The 18,899-nt window shown below is 38.1% G+C and overlaps 1 protein-coding gene across 1 annotated transcript in view; it reads left to right on the plus strand.

The window, feature by feature from the left end:
• Nucleotides 1-18,899, plus strand: part of top1 (DNA topoisomerase I) — a 90,641-nt gene that overhangs the window by 66,271 nt on the left and 5,471 nt on the right. The window contains exons 10-18 of the mRNA XM_008117584.3: nucleotides 4,499-4,620; nucleotides 8,937-9,059; nucleotides 10,204-10,391; nucleotides 12,741-12,885; nucleotides 13,688-13,831; nucleotides 14,578-14,763; nucleotides 15,464-15,532; nucleotides 17,175-17,289; nucleotides 18,530-18,657. Coding sequence (XP_008115791.1) covers nucleotides 4,499-4,620; nucleotides 8,937-9,059; nucleotides 10,204-10,391; nucleotides 12,741-12,885; nucleotides 13,688-13,831; nucleotides 14,578-14,763; nucleotides 15,464-15,532; nucleotides 17,175-17,289; nucleotides 18,530-18,657 — 1,220 coding nt within the window. The remainder of the gene's footprint in view (nucleotides 1-4,498; nucleotides 4,621-8,936; nucleotides 9,060-10,203; nucleotides 10,392-12,740; nucleotides 12,886-13,687; nucleotides 13,832-14,577; nucleotides 14,764-15,463; nucleotides 15,533-17,174; nucleotides 17,290-18,529; nucleotides 18,658-18,899) is intronic.

Genomic DNA, 18,899 nt, shown 5'->3' on the forward strand with positions numbered 1-18,899 from the left:
GTGTTATATTGTATTACATTATAATATTATTATCAATACTATATGTATATACAATATATTATATTATAAAACTGAGGGCGGGGGCCAGGTAAATGACCTCGGAGGGCCGCATCCGGCCCCCGGGCCTTAGTTTGGGGACCCCTGCCATACAGTATGCTGGTAGAAGTCATACTTCTGGACCTACTGCTTTATTCCTTTTTGGATTGCTTGTGTTCATACTTAGTGAAGAAGTAAATGTGTACAATTTGCATTGCAATCTACATACTGATATATATTGTATACTGGAGAAGAAAAACACATGTGCCTCTATTCAAGTTTGAAAAGCATTTGCACCTGTATTATTTACCTTTAGAAGTCTTGAGCTTTACATCATTTGAAATCAAGATTCTTCTTTTCTGGTTTGTTCATTTGAATAGTTAAATACCATATTTTTTATTCTAAAATTCCATTGATTGTGAATTGCATTCTAATTTCAGTGTTCCATCAACAGGAAAAAGATATATCCGTCTATCTAAGTACCCTCAGTTATAAGACACACATTTTTACAAATGTTTATAACAGAAAGAGAGTGTGTCTTAGAATTGAATAAATACAGTAGATACAGGTTACTGTATATACTCGAGTATAAGCCAACCCGAATATAAGCCGAGGCACCTAATTTTACCACAAAAAACCTGGGAAAACATTGACTCCAGTATAAGCCGAGGGTGGTAAATTTCAGAAATAAAAATAGATACCAATAAAATTACATTAATTGAGACATCAGTAGATTAAATGTTTTTGAATATTTACATAAAGCTCAAATTTAAGATAAGACTGTCCAATTCTGATCAAATCATTATTCTCATCTTCAATGTAAATGTGCTTATGTATCCTTTTTAATAATAATAGAGTAAAATAATAAAAGCAATAATAATAAGATCAGAGTAAAATAATAAATGTATTAATAATAATAACAATAATAATAATAGAGTAAAATAAATGTAATAGTAGCAACAATAATAGAGAAAAATAATAAATGTAATTATACCAATAATAATAGAGAAAAATAATAAATGTACCATATATTCTCAAGTATAAGCTGACCCAAATATAAGCCAACCAGGACCTTCACCCGAGTAAAAGCCGAGGGGGGCTTTTTCAGTCTTAAAAAAAGGGCTGAAAAACTAGGCTTATACTCGAGTATATACAGTACATAATATTTTACCTGTGAACCCTGTGAAGTCTCATATTTGTAGCAAAGTCAACGATATAAAATGTGTATCATTCATATGTTGCTAATCTTTTAAAGTCAATTAAAAATAACACCTTGGAAACATCTATCTATATATATAAAAGGATAAAAAAAATTCGGCCTAGGACAAAACAACAAAACTACACATCCCAGAAACATTAAACTTGGCAACACAACCCCTCATCCATGCCTCTACATTCATACAACAAAATGAAAAGAAAAATAAAGTCCTAATTAGAGGGAGAGGAATAATTGTGTTTTATCCAATTGCTGCCAGTTAGAAGGCTAAGCTCTGCCCACTTGGTCTCCTAGCAATCTACTCAGCCCAGGGGACAAGGCACAGTTAGGCTTTAGGCCTCTTCCACACTGCCTATAAGATACAGATTATCTGATTTTAACTGGATTATATGGCAGTGTAGACTCGAGGCCCTTCCACACAGCTATAATTACCCATTTATAATCTTATATTATCTGCTTTGAACTGGATTATCTTGAGTCCACACTGCCAGATAATTCACTTCAGTGTGCATTTTATACAGCTGTGTAAAAGGGGCCGCATATAATCCATTTCTAAGCAGGTAATATAAGATTATAAATATACAGTAGAGTCTCACTTATCCAACATAAACAGGCCGGCAGAACGTTGGATAAGTGAATATGTTGGATAATAAGAAGGGATTCAGAAAAAGCCTATTAAATATCAAATTAGGTAATCATTATACAAATTAAGCACCAAACATCATTTTATACAACAAATTTGACAGAAAAAGTAGTTCAATGCTCAGTAATGCTGTGTTGTAATTACTGTATTTACAAATTTAGCACCAAAATATCAAAATGAATTTAAAACATTGACTACAAAAACATTGACTACTAAAAGGCAAGCTGTGTTGGATAATCCAGAACACTGGATAAGCGAATGTTGGATAAGTGAGATTCTACTGTAATATTAAATAATTACTGTGGTAATCCAATCCAACCCAATTCTGCCATGGAGGACACAATCCAAGCACGCCCAACAGATAGCCACCCAGCCTCTCAATAATAATAATAATAATAAGAAGAAGAAGAATATCATACAGTCCTAAGGTTAGGAAACACCCATAAGGATCATCCAGTTCAACTTCCTTCTACCATGCAGGACGACATAAACCAAGCACTCCTGACAGATGGTCATCCAAGATCTGCACAATAATAATACAAATCAAATCATAAAATCAGACAGCTAGGAGAGACCCCTAAAGGCCATCCAGTCCAACCCAATTCTGTCATTGGACGATACAATCCAAGCACTCCCAACAGATGGCCAGCCAGCCTCTCAATAATAAGAATAAGAATATCATACAATCCTAAGGTTAGCAGATACCCCTAAGGATCATCCAGTTCAACTTCCTTATATCATGCAGGAGGACACAATACAACCACTCCTGACAGATGGTCATCCAAGATCTGCACAATAATAATACAAATCAAATCATAAAATCAGACAGTTAGGAGACACCCCTAAAGGCCATCCACTCCAACCCAATTCTGCCATGCAGGACACAATCCAAGCACTCCCAACAGCTGGCCACCCAGCCACTCAATACTACTAATAATAATAATAACATCATCATCATACAATCCTAAGGTTTGGAGTGACCCCTAAGGATCATCCAGATCAACTTCCTTCTGCATGCAGGAGGACACAATCCAAGCACTCCTGACAGATGGCCATCCAGCACCTACATGATGATGATGATGATGATGATGATGATGATAGAAGCATAGAATCCAAGAGTTTGGAGAGACCCCTTTCTACTATGCAGCAGGACACAATCCAAGCATTCACAACACATGGACAATGTATAAATACAATACTACACAGGGACATAGACCCCCTCTACCCTCACCACTTTCACAGTACACTAACAACCAAATGCATACTAAACCTAAAAACAACCATACAACAGACATTCAATACCACCACAACCTCAACAAGTTCTCACCAACACCACCAGACAACGCCACAGCAACGCGTGGCCGGGCACAGCTAGTCATTAATGTATAACATGTGAGATCTTTCTGGTCTTAATTTATAGATTCATCCTCATCTGCTGTCTCCAATGGATTGGCTAATTTCATTAAAGTCAAAACAGGGAAATTCCTTCCCAGACTTTAGAACAAGAAAACGTAATATTTTAAAGTCTTCATAGTTTTACCAAGTAGTGTAAAAATGGATTTCACAAGAATCCATTGTTTTTTAATAATGCCAGCCCTTGGGGCTTCTGGCAACTGTAATCTATGTCTTTGTTGGTACTAGTCTGGAATGCTGGTAAACGCCTTTTCACATGACTGGTTTGATGCTAGCAAGGTTTGGTTTTGCGTTGGCATATTGGATTGGAAAGGGAAGTGCTACTTTTGGAGCACATTGATGCAGCAATTCCTTCCCCCTTGAGCTGTGGAAAAGCGGCCTTTCCGCACAGCTAGTTATTTCATGCTGAGCATCTATTACACTTCTTCAGTCAAGGGGAAACAAATTTGTCACGAATCACTGAAATATCATGCAAGGCAGGCTTGTATCAACAACATTTTGAGTCAGTGGCCTAGAAATTCCATCAAACTTCCAGAAAAACATCCCAATATGAAGGACTCCTGTGCAAGACTCAGAGAAAGGAGATAAAGAGGAAGACAGGATGAAAATGTTAAGTCTTACTTCTGGAATGAGAACAGTCACCGACCAGACTATAGTCAGTGTTGTTGTCCTTGTTCTTACTGCTTTTCATATAAAGTAGATCTTGCTCCAAAGCCAGTGTCATACTTCTAAACTGTGATTATGCTGTTCACCAAATTGTCTGTACTTAAGAACATTATGGAGATTGAAATTAGAGAATGACTTTACTATGCTTAACTCGAAGTCAGTGTCACATAGAATGATATTTCTTTCTTTTTAAAAAATCAAACACTAAAATTCTTGCTTCTACCAAAGTTTTGAGCAAACACAATATTATTTTATGTTTTCTCTCTTAAAGTTAAAATTTGATCGCCCACAACAGAATTTGAAGTTTGTGATATTTATTGCAGCTCTTGTCCTGAAATACAAGGATATGCAATGAATTGTCTGTAGGGTCATTATTCTGACTGTGCAGTATATAACCAGAGGGCAAATGCTAGGTAGGATTGTGTTTCAATCCTTTCTCTCTGAGGTATGAAGAGTAGATAGGTTGAATATCTAGGATAGGATTCCATTTTGTTAATTTTTTTCACATGTGTTCTCTGTTGTAGGTAAAGTCATGAAGCTCAGTCCCAAAGCAGAAGAAGTAGCAACATTCTTTGCAAAAATGCTTGATCATGAATACACTACAAAAGACATCTTCAGGAAAAACTTTTTCAAAGACTGGAGAAAGGTATGGTTGGCATCACCGAAGAGTAGGGCTTGGTTCTAACAGTTTGAATACAAACATGGAATTAGTTGGCAAGAAAGGAGCACCTATATGGTGAGAAGTGTTGGTAAGAGAAGTTTAGAAGATATATAGGCAGAGGTCTCACTTCCTGAGATTAATGGGGAGATAGGAAATGAGAGAATAGGAAGCCTGAGCAAGAAAAGTAGAAACCAGGAGTGACTGGGGTTCAAATTTTGAATTTGAGAACAATAGTTGTATTAAATGAACCCCTCCTTGTTTGTATGACTACCTTTGCTGTTCTTGAACTAGTGGGACAGGTTGAAATTTGTTTATGTGTTATGTGTGCTTTCTGTAGTTTTAAGAATTCGAATTGCATAATTATATTCCTGTCATAATAAGCTTTGTACTTCTCAATGGTTAGTGTTATCTGTTAAGCGGAGATTTTAGATGTTAAAAGAAATTCTTAATCACAGGTACAGTTACCTTGTAAGAAAGTTATTAAAAAGTGATGCTTTTGTGACAAGATTTATGTAATCATCCTAAAAGAGACCTTGGAAGACATCTTGTTTGTTGTTTTTTGTATAAAGAATGAAGTATGATGAAAATTGCCAGTCATGCTGGCAGTTTTCCCAGATTCACTGATAATGGCAGTGCAGTCTACTGTTTTGATTAAACTGGAATAATCTAACCACAGCTTGTATCTGAAAAGTACCTGTGAGGTACACTTCTATCAGAAGTATGTTCTACCTAGTGGCCCAGGAAACTTTTTCTGAATGATATTGGCATGGTGCGTGATAAAGTACATTTATTGGTTGACACAGGCTGCCCAGATAAGCAAGGGATTTGCAAGCTGACTGAGCACTCTATTCTTATTTAGCATATAATAATATTTTTATAATATTTTTGCAGTGGTTAGGCCAGGGGTCCCCAAACTTTTTAAACAGGAGGCCGTTGTAGGGCCGGACTATAGTTGGCCAGAGACCCTTTGGCCATTGAGTCCAATCCCCTTCTGCCTTTGTGCGCCAAAAGCACAAGCAAAGCACCCCTGACAGATGGCCACCCAGCCTCAATGTTAATAATAATAATAATAATAATAATAATAATAATAATAATAATAATAATAATAATAAAGAGGGTTGGAAGAGACCCCTTGGGCCATTTAGTCCAATCCCCTTCTGCCCTAGAATCATAGAATAGTAGAGTTGGAAGAGACCTCATGGGCCATCCAGTCCAACCTCCTGCCAAGAAGCAGGAAATCGCAATCAAAGCACCCCCGACAGATGGCCATCCAGCTTCTGCTTAAAAGCCTCCAAAGAAGGAGCTTCCACCACAGTCCGGGGGAGAGAGTTCCACTGTCGAACAGCCCTCACAGTGAGGAAGTTCTTCCTGATGTTCAGGTGGAATCTCCTTTCCTGTAGTTTGAAGCCATTGTTCCGTGTCCTAGTCTGCAGGGCAGCAGAAAACAAGCTTGCTCCCTCCTCCCTATGACTTCCCTTCACATATTTGTACATGGCTGTCATGTCTCCTCTCAGCCTTCTCTTTTGCAGGCTAAACATGCCTAGTTCTTTAAGCCGCTCCTCATAGGGCTTGTTCTCCAGACCCTTGATCATTTTAGTCGCCCTCCTCTGGACGCTTTCCAGCTTGTCAACATCTCCCTTCAACTGTGGTGCCCAAAATTGGACACAGTATTCCAGGTGTGGTCTGACCAAGGCAGAATAGAAGGGGAGCATGACTTCTCTAGATCCAGGGATCTATGATTCTATTATGTAACAGTGTTATTAGATTAAAATAAGATAAGCCCACGTATATCGTCCTAAATTTCTAAGAGAGCCAATGTGATGTAGTGATTTGAGTGTTAGACTTTCACTCTGGAAACCAGGGTTCTATTTCCCTGTTGGGCCATGGAATCTGATTTAGTGACCTTGGGCATGTCACACACTTGCAGCTTCAGGCAACCCGTGCTAGGTTTGCCTTCCAGTCACGATAAATCGAAGACAGGAAGAAGGATATAGGAAGTAGTGTCTGAAGAATTATTGTCCATGATGGCTGACATCTTGGGAGCTTTCAATTAAAAAAGCAAATATGGGCAAGGTGGTTCATTGTGGTCAGCATCTGAGGAGATGATTATGAAAGAGCTATATTTATTTATTTACTTTATTTCTAACCCACTCTTCTCACACCACGGGGGATTCAGAACAGCTTACAAGTTTTGGCAAAAATTCAATGCCAGTGTTATACAATAAACACAAAACTCAATAACTTGTAAATTACAGTTAAAACTAATTAAAACATGTAACCAAATTATAGCTATCACAAAGATTCTGCTAAAAGAGGGAAGGATTTGTCCTCAATTAGGGTAGAAGTGAACCAGTGTCACCAGCAGGAATGGTGATGTAGATGAGCGGCAAGATGGTAGAGCCCTCTATGGCTGAGGCCCCCACAGGAATGATCCTTTTATGTCCTGGCCTCTGGAGGCAGGCAGGTGTTCTTGCTAGGCCTTGTTTCGCAGAGTCAGGGCCTCAGTTCTGCCAGGAGTGAGTTCCAGTAGCTGAGCCAGAGGCAGCAAAGGAAACAAAGGCTGCCTCTTTCCGCAAAGCCCCTGGTGATGGTACCTTCATTCCCTTGATGGTCCTCTATGGCTCCTGGAGTCAGCATAGGTTGACAAGTACTTGAAGGGCTTCCAGAGTCCAGGCATTTATTTTTTTGTCCTGCACAGCAATCTGGATTTTTCTTTCCAAGCCCTTTTTACATTATCTGCTATTCAGAAAGGAATCCGAATGCAGGATTTCAAAGCATCCTGCAAAAACCCTTTAAAAGTAGTTACCGTATTTTTCGCTTTATAAGACGCACCTGATGATAAGACGCACCTAGTTTTCAGAGGAGGAAAATGGGGAAAAATAATTTGAACTAAAAGATGACCTAGAACATTTTAATAAAATAACATAACAGTAAGAGAGAATTGGGCGATCTGAGCTGGTGCGCGTGGTAGAGATATAACTGTACTTGAAAGGAGAACAGGAATGTAAACTTAAAATACTAACACCTATAGAAGACATTTCACTTGAAAAGAGAGGTGCTGAACATTAGGAAATGTTGTTCTGCTAGGAAAATCCCATGTGCCCTACTTGCCAGAGAATCTTGAAGGTTGGTATGTGTTTCCAGGCATTTCATTTTTTTTCCTGATTATTAAGTAGGACTGTATTCCTGGAATTGGACACCTTTATCTATTACAGTACTGTTAACTGTTTAAAATCCTGTTTTAGCAGGAATGAGACTATTAGCTATTTAATCGGTATATATAAAGTTTCCATTAGAAAACATAATGTTTGGTATATGATTCTGAAGTCATAAGCTTAAGCTATGTTCAGCATATGCTTTGGTGCAGAGGTGAGGAAAGTATACCCACAGACAAAGTCAGACAACTGAACAGAAGGGATATGTCCTCCTTCAGCCAAATTTTCTCCCCAAATCCAACCCTTTGTATTTGGCTGTGCTCCAGTACAAACCTTGGCTTATTGGCTGATTGACTTGTTGCTAACCTGTCTTTGATGATCCAGTCCTCGGTAGGAAAACCTGAGCTGCATGGGCGATGGTGCCTGCACTTGGTTTGGTGCCATCCTATAGAATGCAGGGAACAAGCAGCTCCTTCAAGCTTGGAGTACAGAGTTCCCTGTTGTTGCATAATGCGCCCTATAAGGTGGCAAAATGACATGTTGGAAATTTCTTTCCTTTTTCAGATTCTCTTAGTCTGTCAACTTCCTTTCATATTTCTTCTGAATCAGAACTGAAAGAAATCACTTTTGTTACTGACATCAGTCATACTAAAGCTGAGCTATTGTTTTTTAAAGCAAATGTAGTGATAGGAAAATGGAGGAACCCTGGCGATCTGCGGATGCGTCCAGGAAGGGAGAATGGGGCGATCTGTGCCGTCCGCCCCATTCTCCCTTCCTGGACGCAGATTGCGTTTATAAGACGCACTGACTTTTTCCCTCTATTTGGGGGGGGGGGAGTGCGTCTTATAAAGCGAAAAATATGGTATATAGCTGGTATGGTATGCAGGACTTTGACTTCAGAGTTTGTACCTCTTTGGTTCATATTGTAGCTGAAGTTATGTTTTTGAGTGATGCAGTGTGACTGTGAAACGTGCTTTCGAACTGAACAGATAATGATCAAAAGTGCATCAATAACACACAAGTTTTCTACCTAGTGTCTTCTCACTTCGGTCCTTCCAGGAACTTGACTGTTACTATTTGTGTTAGTAGAATTCCAGTGCATCCTCCTATTACACTACTGTAAGGATCTGCTTTTTTTTCTTGTAGGAAATGACTCCAGAAGAAAAGAGTACCATCACTAGCCTCAGCAAGTGCGACTTCACCCAAATGAGTCAGTATTTCAAAGCTCAGTCAGAAGCTAGAAAACAGATGACCAAGGAAGACAAACAGGTATGTTAATGCCTCTCAAAAGCATACAAGCTGAGAACAAATGTTATACTTTCTAATTATACTGCATATTTCTCAACCCCATGATTCATACAGGCATATTTACCCCAGTTTCATTAAGGAGAGTAACTGAAACATCTTGCTTTGGCAAATACATGTCTCTTTCAAAAGCAGTGATTCCTAGATAACTCTCAGATGCTGGTAATTGGTAATGTTAATTATGATTGTAATCCGAAAACATCTGAGGACCCAACTTTGGAAACCATGGATCTAAACTTTCAGATGGGGATTGCAAGTCACTGGCCTTCCATTTGTTTTGGACTACAGTACCCATAATCCATTAATGTTAGCCATGTTGAGTGTGGCATCTGAGAGTTGAAGTTCAAAAACATGTGAAAGATCAAAGGATTACTTGTGTTTTTAGCGGATTGGGTTATTTGGGACTGGTTCTCATCTTCAGTGAGCTTTTTATTTTGCTTTGAATTTTGTACTTTTTAGACTATTCAGCATTCATTCCACTACTCTTCTACAGAAGATTTTTTAATGTAAGGAAAATGCTTCCTATCAGTTACAGCAAATTTCATAAGAAACAGAATTTAGTCTTGGTTTTTTTCAGCAGTGTCCTTTGAATTTCTCCATCTTGTTGAAAAGTTGGGTGTTCATAACGTAGAATGAATGTTTTGCCAAATCCCTATGATGACAGATTCAAAATATTTTCAGTAATAGGCAAGAATAAAGAATAGACTTTCCTCTTTTATATTTGCATATGGGCTCTTTTTCCTTTTATTGCTTTTCAGTTGTAGCATGTGTGATGACCACAGAAGACATAAACAGCTTCACTGAGACTTTTCTGCCAAATGTAGGCCAAGGCTTTTGGGATCACTATTACTTCCATACATGACTATCCTCTGTTTTGCTGAAGGAGGAATCTCCCCACATGTCTGTGCCAGTAGACCAAGGATGGAATAAAGTTATAAACTACTTTCTTGCACTGCACTTTGCCATGCAAGTCAATTTTTTTTTTCATCAGAGGTCTCTAAGCTTAATTTGAATGAAGCTAATTCATTTGTTGTAATTTTCACTCTGAATAATTTATTTGGTGGCTTTTGAGTATATTGACATTTTGCCTTTTGTGTATTTTTTCTAGAAAATTAAAGAGGAAAATGAACAGTTATTAAAAGAATATGGTTTTTGCATTATGGATAACCACAAGGAAAGAATTGCCAATTTTAAGATTGAGCCTCCTGGTCTCTTCAGGGGGCGTGGTAACCATCCCAAAATGGGCATGCTAAAGAGACGGATAATGCCAGAAGACATCATCATCAACTGTAGCAAGTGAGCATTAAACATTTGTACACTAGTTAGGAGGCGTTTCCTGTCATAATGCATGGCAGCAGTGTTCAGACTACTCTCCTTGGATAACCTGTCAAGTATAGTTTTTGTTTCCTGATCATGGCCTCTGCTAATGAACTGTCATATGGACCAAATGTGAACCTGTTTCTTACTGAGGCTTAAAAAGATTTTCCTGACAGGAATTTTTAAACAGTCTGTAAATATTAGGACTAGCTTTTTAATTTGTTAATAGTAGGTTGTAGTGATATTCTTGAATTCTTTATTTTTGGGAAAACTTAGAGCAGCTTCCATTAGGTACCCAGGTAGTTTCCTATTCAGGCTGAGAATTCAGTATCCTTACTAATATAATTGTAATATTTCACCTTAGATAATTTTCTGTGGCACTAGATATCATAGTAGAAACTTAAATGGAATCCTGTAATATAGAGAGCACAGTGTGCTATGCTGAATCTTTGGAACATTTTCAGGACAGAGAGACTTAAATTTGAAGCCAATATAGCAGAAGCTAGTACACCCAGATGCATAAAGCTTTATGTTTTTAGTTGGTAGATCTCACTGAGGAATATTTTCTTTCTTTTTGGAAGAAAGGGAAGTTTATATGATGATAGAAGTAGAGCAAGGAAAGATTGGGTCTCTGTGGGCCGGTAAGATTTTAGCAGTCAGGAATTCCACATTGGTGAGAGTAGAATCCCATCCTGGCAAGGAATGAGCAGCCTAGTGATGGAGTGACAGTAATCTTGGCTTTCAGACTGGCTCTTGAGGTCCTTTCCTCTATATCCACTATAAAATTCAATTGACCTGGCAAAGTGAAGATGGTGTCTGTGCTCTGCCAGCCTGATAAATGTTCGTATTGCATATCGAGAAAGGACTTGATCTCTGTTATCCTCAGTCTGATTGGCACAACAGTGCTGGATCAGTTTCTCTGACTGGCTAAGGAGGCAGCACATTCTCCTTCCCTCCTTTTCCAACTCAATCCATTTTATAATATGTACACATGAAGGAATGTTACCTTTTGCACATCCATATAGATTTATGCCCCCCCAGTGAGGAATGGAACCACTTTCTCCCAGGCCAGCACATAATGCTTTCTGGGTAGATATGGGTTTCTCTCCTTCCTCCCTTCCTCGATTTGTCTTCCAAGCTTATTAAAGCAGAAGGAATTTCAAAACAGAAGTTTATTGTACATTAACAATTCGGCATTGTGCACAGTTAAAATAATTCATTTCTGTATTATAGAATTTGAAACTCTAAAACTCTATCAGACCTTTGATAATTTTCTATAAAACCTTTAAATTTTACATTACAGAGCTGAAAAGCATTCATAAGAAATGTAGGTGTTCTGAAAGATAAGTATCTAATCAATATTAGACAGCAGAAAACAAAATTTAAAGAATATGACCTTCCCTTCATCAATTTTAACATTGGGTGGGTATATTTGTTGCTAAGATCATTATAGCTGGAACAGTTGAGCACATGAGTAATATTTTTGATAAAGAATCACAGCTACATACGCTAGCCCACTTAGGTGTCGCCTTTTGTCAACCAATCCATTCTGCCAAAGGAGAACATTTCATTTGCCCAATTAAACAATTTTCTCATCTTAATATTTCCTAAATCTGGCAGGTTCCTTGCAAGTGACAAATATGAAGGAATGACAGTGTTACAAAAAGATCGCCAATTCTTATTTCCAGCTCCCTGAAATTGTATCTTTATATCCTTGAGCCTCTGCATTATGATTTGTTTAGCTCTATTGTATCCTTGTGCTTAAACAGAAATTGATAGAAAATCATTCATGATAATGAGTTGCATTTTTTTCTTGCATGGGTGTGGGACTATGTCCTCCAATACCAACAAAATACATTCTGAAACTACTTAAAAATAATTTATAATAACTTAAAGAGTAAACTCAACAGTGCATACAGGGCTGATTTTTATTCCTGAGAAGACCTCTTCCTATGGGGAAAAAACAGGCAAGTAAAATACCTTCAGGCTAATAGCAACTTTGGAGGTTTAATTAATCTAAAGGAATGCTGTTTCTTTATATTTTACAGTATAGTTAGGCTTCATTTGCTTTCAGGCTTGAAATTTACAATGTCGTAACCGGAAATTTACAAGAATCTAAACAAAGATTTACCTTATTTGTCAAACTTGAGACCTAGAAATACATGGCAAATTTAGAGCAGTTTATATAGTAGATATTTACTTTAGTATACTAGTTTACATTCACTAAACCAGGTTACATAAATGATCTGCTAATTGTATTGTTCTGATGTCTTACGTATCTTTCTTTCATTTTTAACATTTTGAAATCTTTTTTGTTGTTTTGCACAGGGATTCTAAAGTCCCTCCACCACCGCCGGGACACAAATGGAAAGAAGTCCGGCATGATAACAAGGTGACTTGGTTGGTGTCATGGACTGAAAACATCCAAGGATCTATTAAATACATCATGTTGAACCCAAGTTCGAGAATTAAGGTGAGAATCTGTGTAAAAGCCTCTAAGTTAGTTCTCTTTTATGTTGCATGGATGTGTTGTCTAATGAAAGATCCAAAGAGTACACAATTATTGTTTATCAGAAATCTTCATAAAGTAAGAAAGTACCAGTTGTTGCTAATGAGCACAGATATGATACTAGTCTCTGACACATTAGACAGGGAAAATGCCAGTCCTTCAAATCAGAAAGTCTGAAAAGCACTGACTTACATTTTTATGACTGCCATAACCTAATATATCCAATACCCTTTTTTAAACCAGTTGTGCAGTTCTAAATTGAAAGAATCAAGTCAGATAATTCTTATACAATGGCAATGAGAGAAGTTTGGATCTCCTCCCCCCCCCCCAAAAAAAAAATTGGTGGGCATTATTTGCCCATGACCTGCATGTGACATTTTACACACCCAAAACTGGGGTAAAGGCTTGTTTTTTCCCAAAAACCTTGGAGGAGGGAGGCTTTTTTTAACCATATTTTGCTGGTGTTTTTTTTTTTTGCCATATTTTGCACCTCATGTGCCTTTCCTAGGAATTGTCATTTTAAATCCTTCCTGTGGCCTGTACAGACTATTCTTCAAAACAGGAAGTGACAGATAGGAAATCCAAAAACCTTTTGGTTTGAAAGTGATGGGAAGGTAGCCCAAAATGCCCAAGGAGGAAAATAGTGACTATTTGGCATTTGCCCACTCTTGTTCTAAGTGGTATATTGTTTCCAGAGGAGAAGGGTATTTGTGCCCTCTGCTTCTGAAACGTGTCATGATGTTGCTTGTTTTGATTTCCTCTCCAGGGTGAGAAAGACTGGCAGAAGTATGAAACTGCTCGAAGATTAAAGAAATGTGTAGATAGGATTCGAAATCAGTATCGAGAAGACTGGAAATCCAAAGAGATGAGAGTGCGACAGAGGGCTGTTGCCCTATATTTCATTGACAAAGTGAGGATCTTTCATCATTCCACTTCCTTCTAGATTTCAGTTAAAAGGCAGGGCAGGTGCGGGTAGAGCTCTTACGCCTACTAAAACCCTATCTTGAACTAGATGGTGACCCAAAACATGCTGGGCGGGTCATTGAAGGAAACGTAGGAGGTGCAGTTACAACGGAATGGTTCTAAACTATTGCAGAGATGGTTCTACTCATGGACAATTTCTTGTTCCAAACGGACAGATTTTGCAATTTTTCTGAGCGGAATATATCCTTGTGAAGATTAAGCTCTCTCTACTTTCCCCAGAACACCAAGGTGCACCATTTACCTCCTGCATTGCTGAAAGAGGCAACACCAATTTAGGATAAAAACATATACAGAATCTTTTCTGAAGTGAAAAGATGAGAAATAAGCAGATCTAGAACATAACAATTTACATGAGCCTTATCTATAAGAAGTGTACTTCGTTTGTCTGTCAAGACATCTACACAAATTAGACCAAACCATCTACAGAATCGGGGAACAATAGATTTCAGATAAAACAAATTTCAGTGTAATCTTTCATTTGAGTTTGAGGAAGGTTTTAATATCAGCATCCAGCATTATCAACATTAAGGAATTTTAAAATTCTAGGTAGATAGCATAGAAAACACAAAATAACTTCTTTCTGGTGGTCCAGTATAGTTTAAAGTACTTCTGTTTGTTCTGATTTCTGTTACTGACATTTTTCTCATCTCTTCCACTGCTCTGTGTTTGTAGCTTGCTCTAAGAGCAGGTAATGAAAAAGAGGAAGGGGAGACAGCTGACACAGTGGGCTGCTGTTCCCTCCGTGTGGAACATATTAACTTGCATCCAGAAATGGATGGCCAGGAATACGTGGTAGAATTTGACTTCCTTGGTAAAGACTCCATACGATACTATAACAAAGTTCCTGTTGAGAAAAGGGTAAGTTTTTTCAATATTCTATCACTTAATGAAAAATGAAGTATGGAATGGATTTCAAGTCTCACAATAACCTTGTTTTGTTCTTGAAATTGCCTTTACTACCTGGTAGCTCTTAAGACCAATTTGAGTGGTACTATACTTATTAAAATGTGAACATAAGAGGTACTATACTTATTAAAAACCTACTGTACCATTTAGGTCCAAACGTGACTAGCTACATATTTCTGTGGAATTCATAGGTGCTGATGAAGGCAACAACCCCTCCCCTGTTTGTCTCCAACATACTGTCATGAAGTATTCCATGCACTAATGTATAATATGCTATCATTGATTTAGCTTTTTATCTTTGCTATATGCAAAGTTTGTGTCATACCTCTTTATTGCAGAGTGCTTCTTTATTTTTTACCCACATGAGCTAAAAAGCTCATTCTCTTAGGAAAGTGCTACTGAACAACTTTTTGATTTGCCTCCGTTGCAAATCTGGGGAAAATGTTTTTATCAGTGATGAATAGTGGCTAGTGTACTTCTCTCTCATGTTGGCAAGACCCACAAATACTTGTAGAATATAGCAGCTGTTGAGCAATGTCTTCTTATACGTCTATGTGAATCAGGAAAGAGTACTTTATAGCACTGTTAAGCCAATATATGGCTATGTTCCCTTCTTTCATCCTTGTTTTTCTCCCATGTGCTTGCTTTGTAGGTTTTTAAGAATCTTCAGCTGTTCATGGAGAACAAGCAGCCTGAAGATGATCTCTTTGACAGGCTCAACGTAAGTGCAATTTTTGGGAATTTTGTCTGCCACCACATACTTGGGGAAACCTTTCCTGGAAATTCTTACTGTGAAAACAATGCCTACCATTTATTCTGACTGAAATGGGGTAAATTTTCATCCACGTCTAGCCACAGAAGTGTTTCTGTTTTAAAAAGAGGTTAGTGAGTGGACAGTCCACCAACAAATCCGATGTGCAGTAGGGTATATAAAAAGGAACTGACAAACCAACTCTGAATATTCCTTGTCTAAGAAAGCCCTGTGAACTTCATTAGGTTGCCATAAGTTAATAAGCAACTTGGAGGCACATACAGAGAGAGAAACATTTTAGAAACTCTCATGCAGTCATTTCAGGCTGGGGTTGGTAGAGCATACGAGTTGCTATGTTTTTGATCCTATTTGTATATCTTAATATTTTTCAGTCCTGTTTTGCAACATTGAATTCATCTTTTTGTTGTTGTTTATCATTTTCTTGTTCTTTTATTCAGCAAGTTGCTCTAAGGATGTGTTTGTTGTAGGGAAGTCCATAAACATCTCAAATAAATACATAAGAAATAAATGAGCAACACAAACAGTACAGTAGCAGTGTGGCCTGATAACAGACAAAAACAATAAACCCGCCCCACAAGATTTACCATTTTAATTTCTTTGTTGTACAAATAGATGCAGGGAAATGCTACCCCTCTATTCTGCCTTAGTCAGACCACACCTGGAATCACATTCTGTCCAATTCTGGGCAATGCAATTTAAGGGAGATGTTGACAAGTTGGAATGTGACCAGAGGAAGGTGACTAAAATGATCAAGGGTGGAGAACAACCCCTGTGAGAAGCAGCTTTAAGAGCCTGCAGAAGAGAAGGCTGAGAGGAGACATGATGGCCATGTATAGATATGTGAAATCATATGGAGGAGGGAGCAACCTTGTTTTCTACTGCCCTGGAGACTAGGACACAGAACAATGGCTTCAAACTTACAGGAAAGGAGATTCCACCTGAACATGAGGAAGAACTTCCTAACTGTGAGAGCTGTTCAGCAATGGAATTCTCTGCCCTGTAGTGTGGTGGAGGCTCCTTCTTTGGAGGCTTTTAAGCAGAGGCTGGATGGCCATCTGTTGGGGGTGCCTTGAATGTAATTCTGCTTCTTGGCAGGGGGTTGGACTGGATGGCCCACAAAGTCTCTTTCAATTCCATGATTCTAACTACCTTGCTTTGTATGAAAATATACAGTGTCTTCTGCTTCAGTGCCATCTCTGTCCCTGCCCCCAGCTCCCAGTTTTTCGTGCTTAACTGTTCCATTGGACATCTTTTGCAAAGCTTCATAGGCTGGCTGCACATCTTCATAGGATCATACACGTATTCTAAGACAGTGGCTCCCAACCTTAGGTCCTCCATGTGTTTGGTGTTTCATCTTCTAGAAGCCTTAGCCAACTTGGCCAACTGTCAGGAATGTTGGGAGCTGAAGCCCAAAACACATGGAGGACCAAAGCTTAGGAACCAGTGTTCTAAAAGAGTAAGTAGAAGTTCTCAGAAATGTCTGAATCCTCAAATTGTGGAAATAGGTAAGACTATGATGTAGATAATGTAGTCCTAGAGTAAACAAATGAACCTCTCCTGTTTTTGCTTTTGTTTTTATTATCCTGCACAGACCAGCATTTTAAATAAGCATCTTCAAGATCTTATGGAAGGGCTTACAGCCAAGGTGTTCCGAACATACAATGCCTCCATCACGCTACAACAGCAGCTGAAGGAGCTCACAACTGGTAAGTGCCTATGGACCCCACACATCTCTTTGGTCTGTATTTTTATGGTGACTGACTCAAATGTAGATCTTAGTATATTCTACATTCCTTTAAAAATTGAAGCTTACTAGTAGTTCCTCAGTAATGAGGGTTACCATATTTTGAAGAAAAAAAGGGCACATTTACTGATTGACTAACTCAAACTAATGAATATGACAGATGGCATCCGGAGGCAAAGCCACAGCGGACATTTTAAAAATCTGCTTGGACAGATATTTCACTTGCTGGGAAAAGTACATGTTCTGAAAAGAAAGGGTGTATGTTAAGTCAACCAATCGCAATAAGGCTCCAGAATAAAATTATTTCCAGAATAGAATTACTGTCTTGTAGTCAATTGAAAAGAATTGAGAGGTTGATACTCATCCTGAATGATCATTTTAGTGAGGCTGAAGGAGCAATCAACCTTGAATTCGTTAGCACAAGGGGCTAACCCAAGTGATTGCTCCTTAAGCCTCACTTATCCCAGATTATCTGGCAGTGCAGACTCATATAATCCAGTTTAAAGCAGAAAACCTGGGATCCGAACCTGAGATATAGGACTTGCCTGGAAGAGCCCCACAAGTGTGGTAAATCTAAAGCAGTACAAAAGAGAACGCTACAAGAATTTGTGGTTTCTTTAAGATTAAAATTTAATCTTAGTCCTCATGTTTACCAAGACAATCCTGGTATGTTAGCGGCCATAAACTAGCATACGGTTTCTATTTTAAAAATCTAATCCGTATGCATAAAACCTTTGGTATCTGTCAAAAGTTGAAAGCAGGGGTTTTTTTTACAACAGAGAGATGCATCAAATTCCAGGGGCACTACAAAATCAGTGTATAGAATTTACCATGGCTTAATTCTTTTTGTAAAGACCTCACCAAATAAAATAATTGTCCTAATAATATTACTTTTACAATCCTTACAAAATGCCTGTGCCTTGCAAGAGTATTAGTGTCTCTATATTCCATGTGTAGAGCTAAGACAAAGAGGGTGCCTAGGCTTTCTACTAAATTCATGATTCCAATTGATTAAGGTACTTTTTGATTTGTACCTCTATCTCTTAATCATTACGCTATGTCATTTAAAAAAATTGCTACAGCTGAGTGAAAGCCAAGCTGCTAATATTTCCTTGTTTTATCAGAAAATTAAAAATCTGTAATAGTTACAGTTTGCCTTACCAAAGTTGTAAATTTTATTTGTTCATTTCGAATTCTTGCAGCGGATGACAACATCCCGGCAAAGATTCTGTCTTACAATCGCGCCAATAGAGCTGTTGCTATTCTCTGCAACCACCAGAGAGCGCCTCCAAAGACCTTTGAAAAATCCATGATGAATTTGCAGAGCAAGGTAATGGTGAAAAGTTATGGCTAAAGGCCACACTGAAACCTTTTATGCTTTATACCTGAGACTTTAATACCACTGCGTACTGCATCTGAAAAATTGTGTTTATATCCATAAAAGCTCATACAAAACTAAAAACCAGTTAGTCTTAAAAGCGCTGTCACATACATATTTTTTCCTCCCTCCCTCCCTCCTTTTGTACTGAAACTAAATTTCATTACATCTGTGTTCATCTAATTTGTATCACA

This window comes from Anolis carolinensis, chromosome 4 (assembly GCF_035594765.1).
Source record: "Anolis carolinensis isolate JA03-04 chromosome 4, rAnoCar3.1.pri, whole genome shotgun sequence".
In the NCBI taxonomy this organism is placed as follows: Eukaryota; Metazoa; Chordata; class Lepidosauria; order Squamata; family Dactyloidae; genus Anolis; species Anolis carolinensis.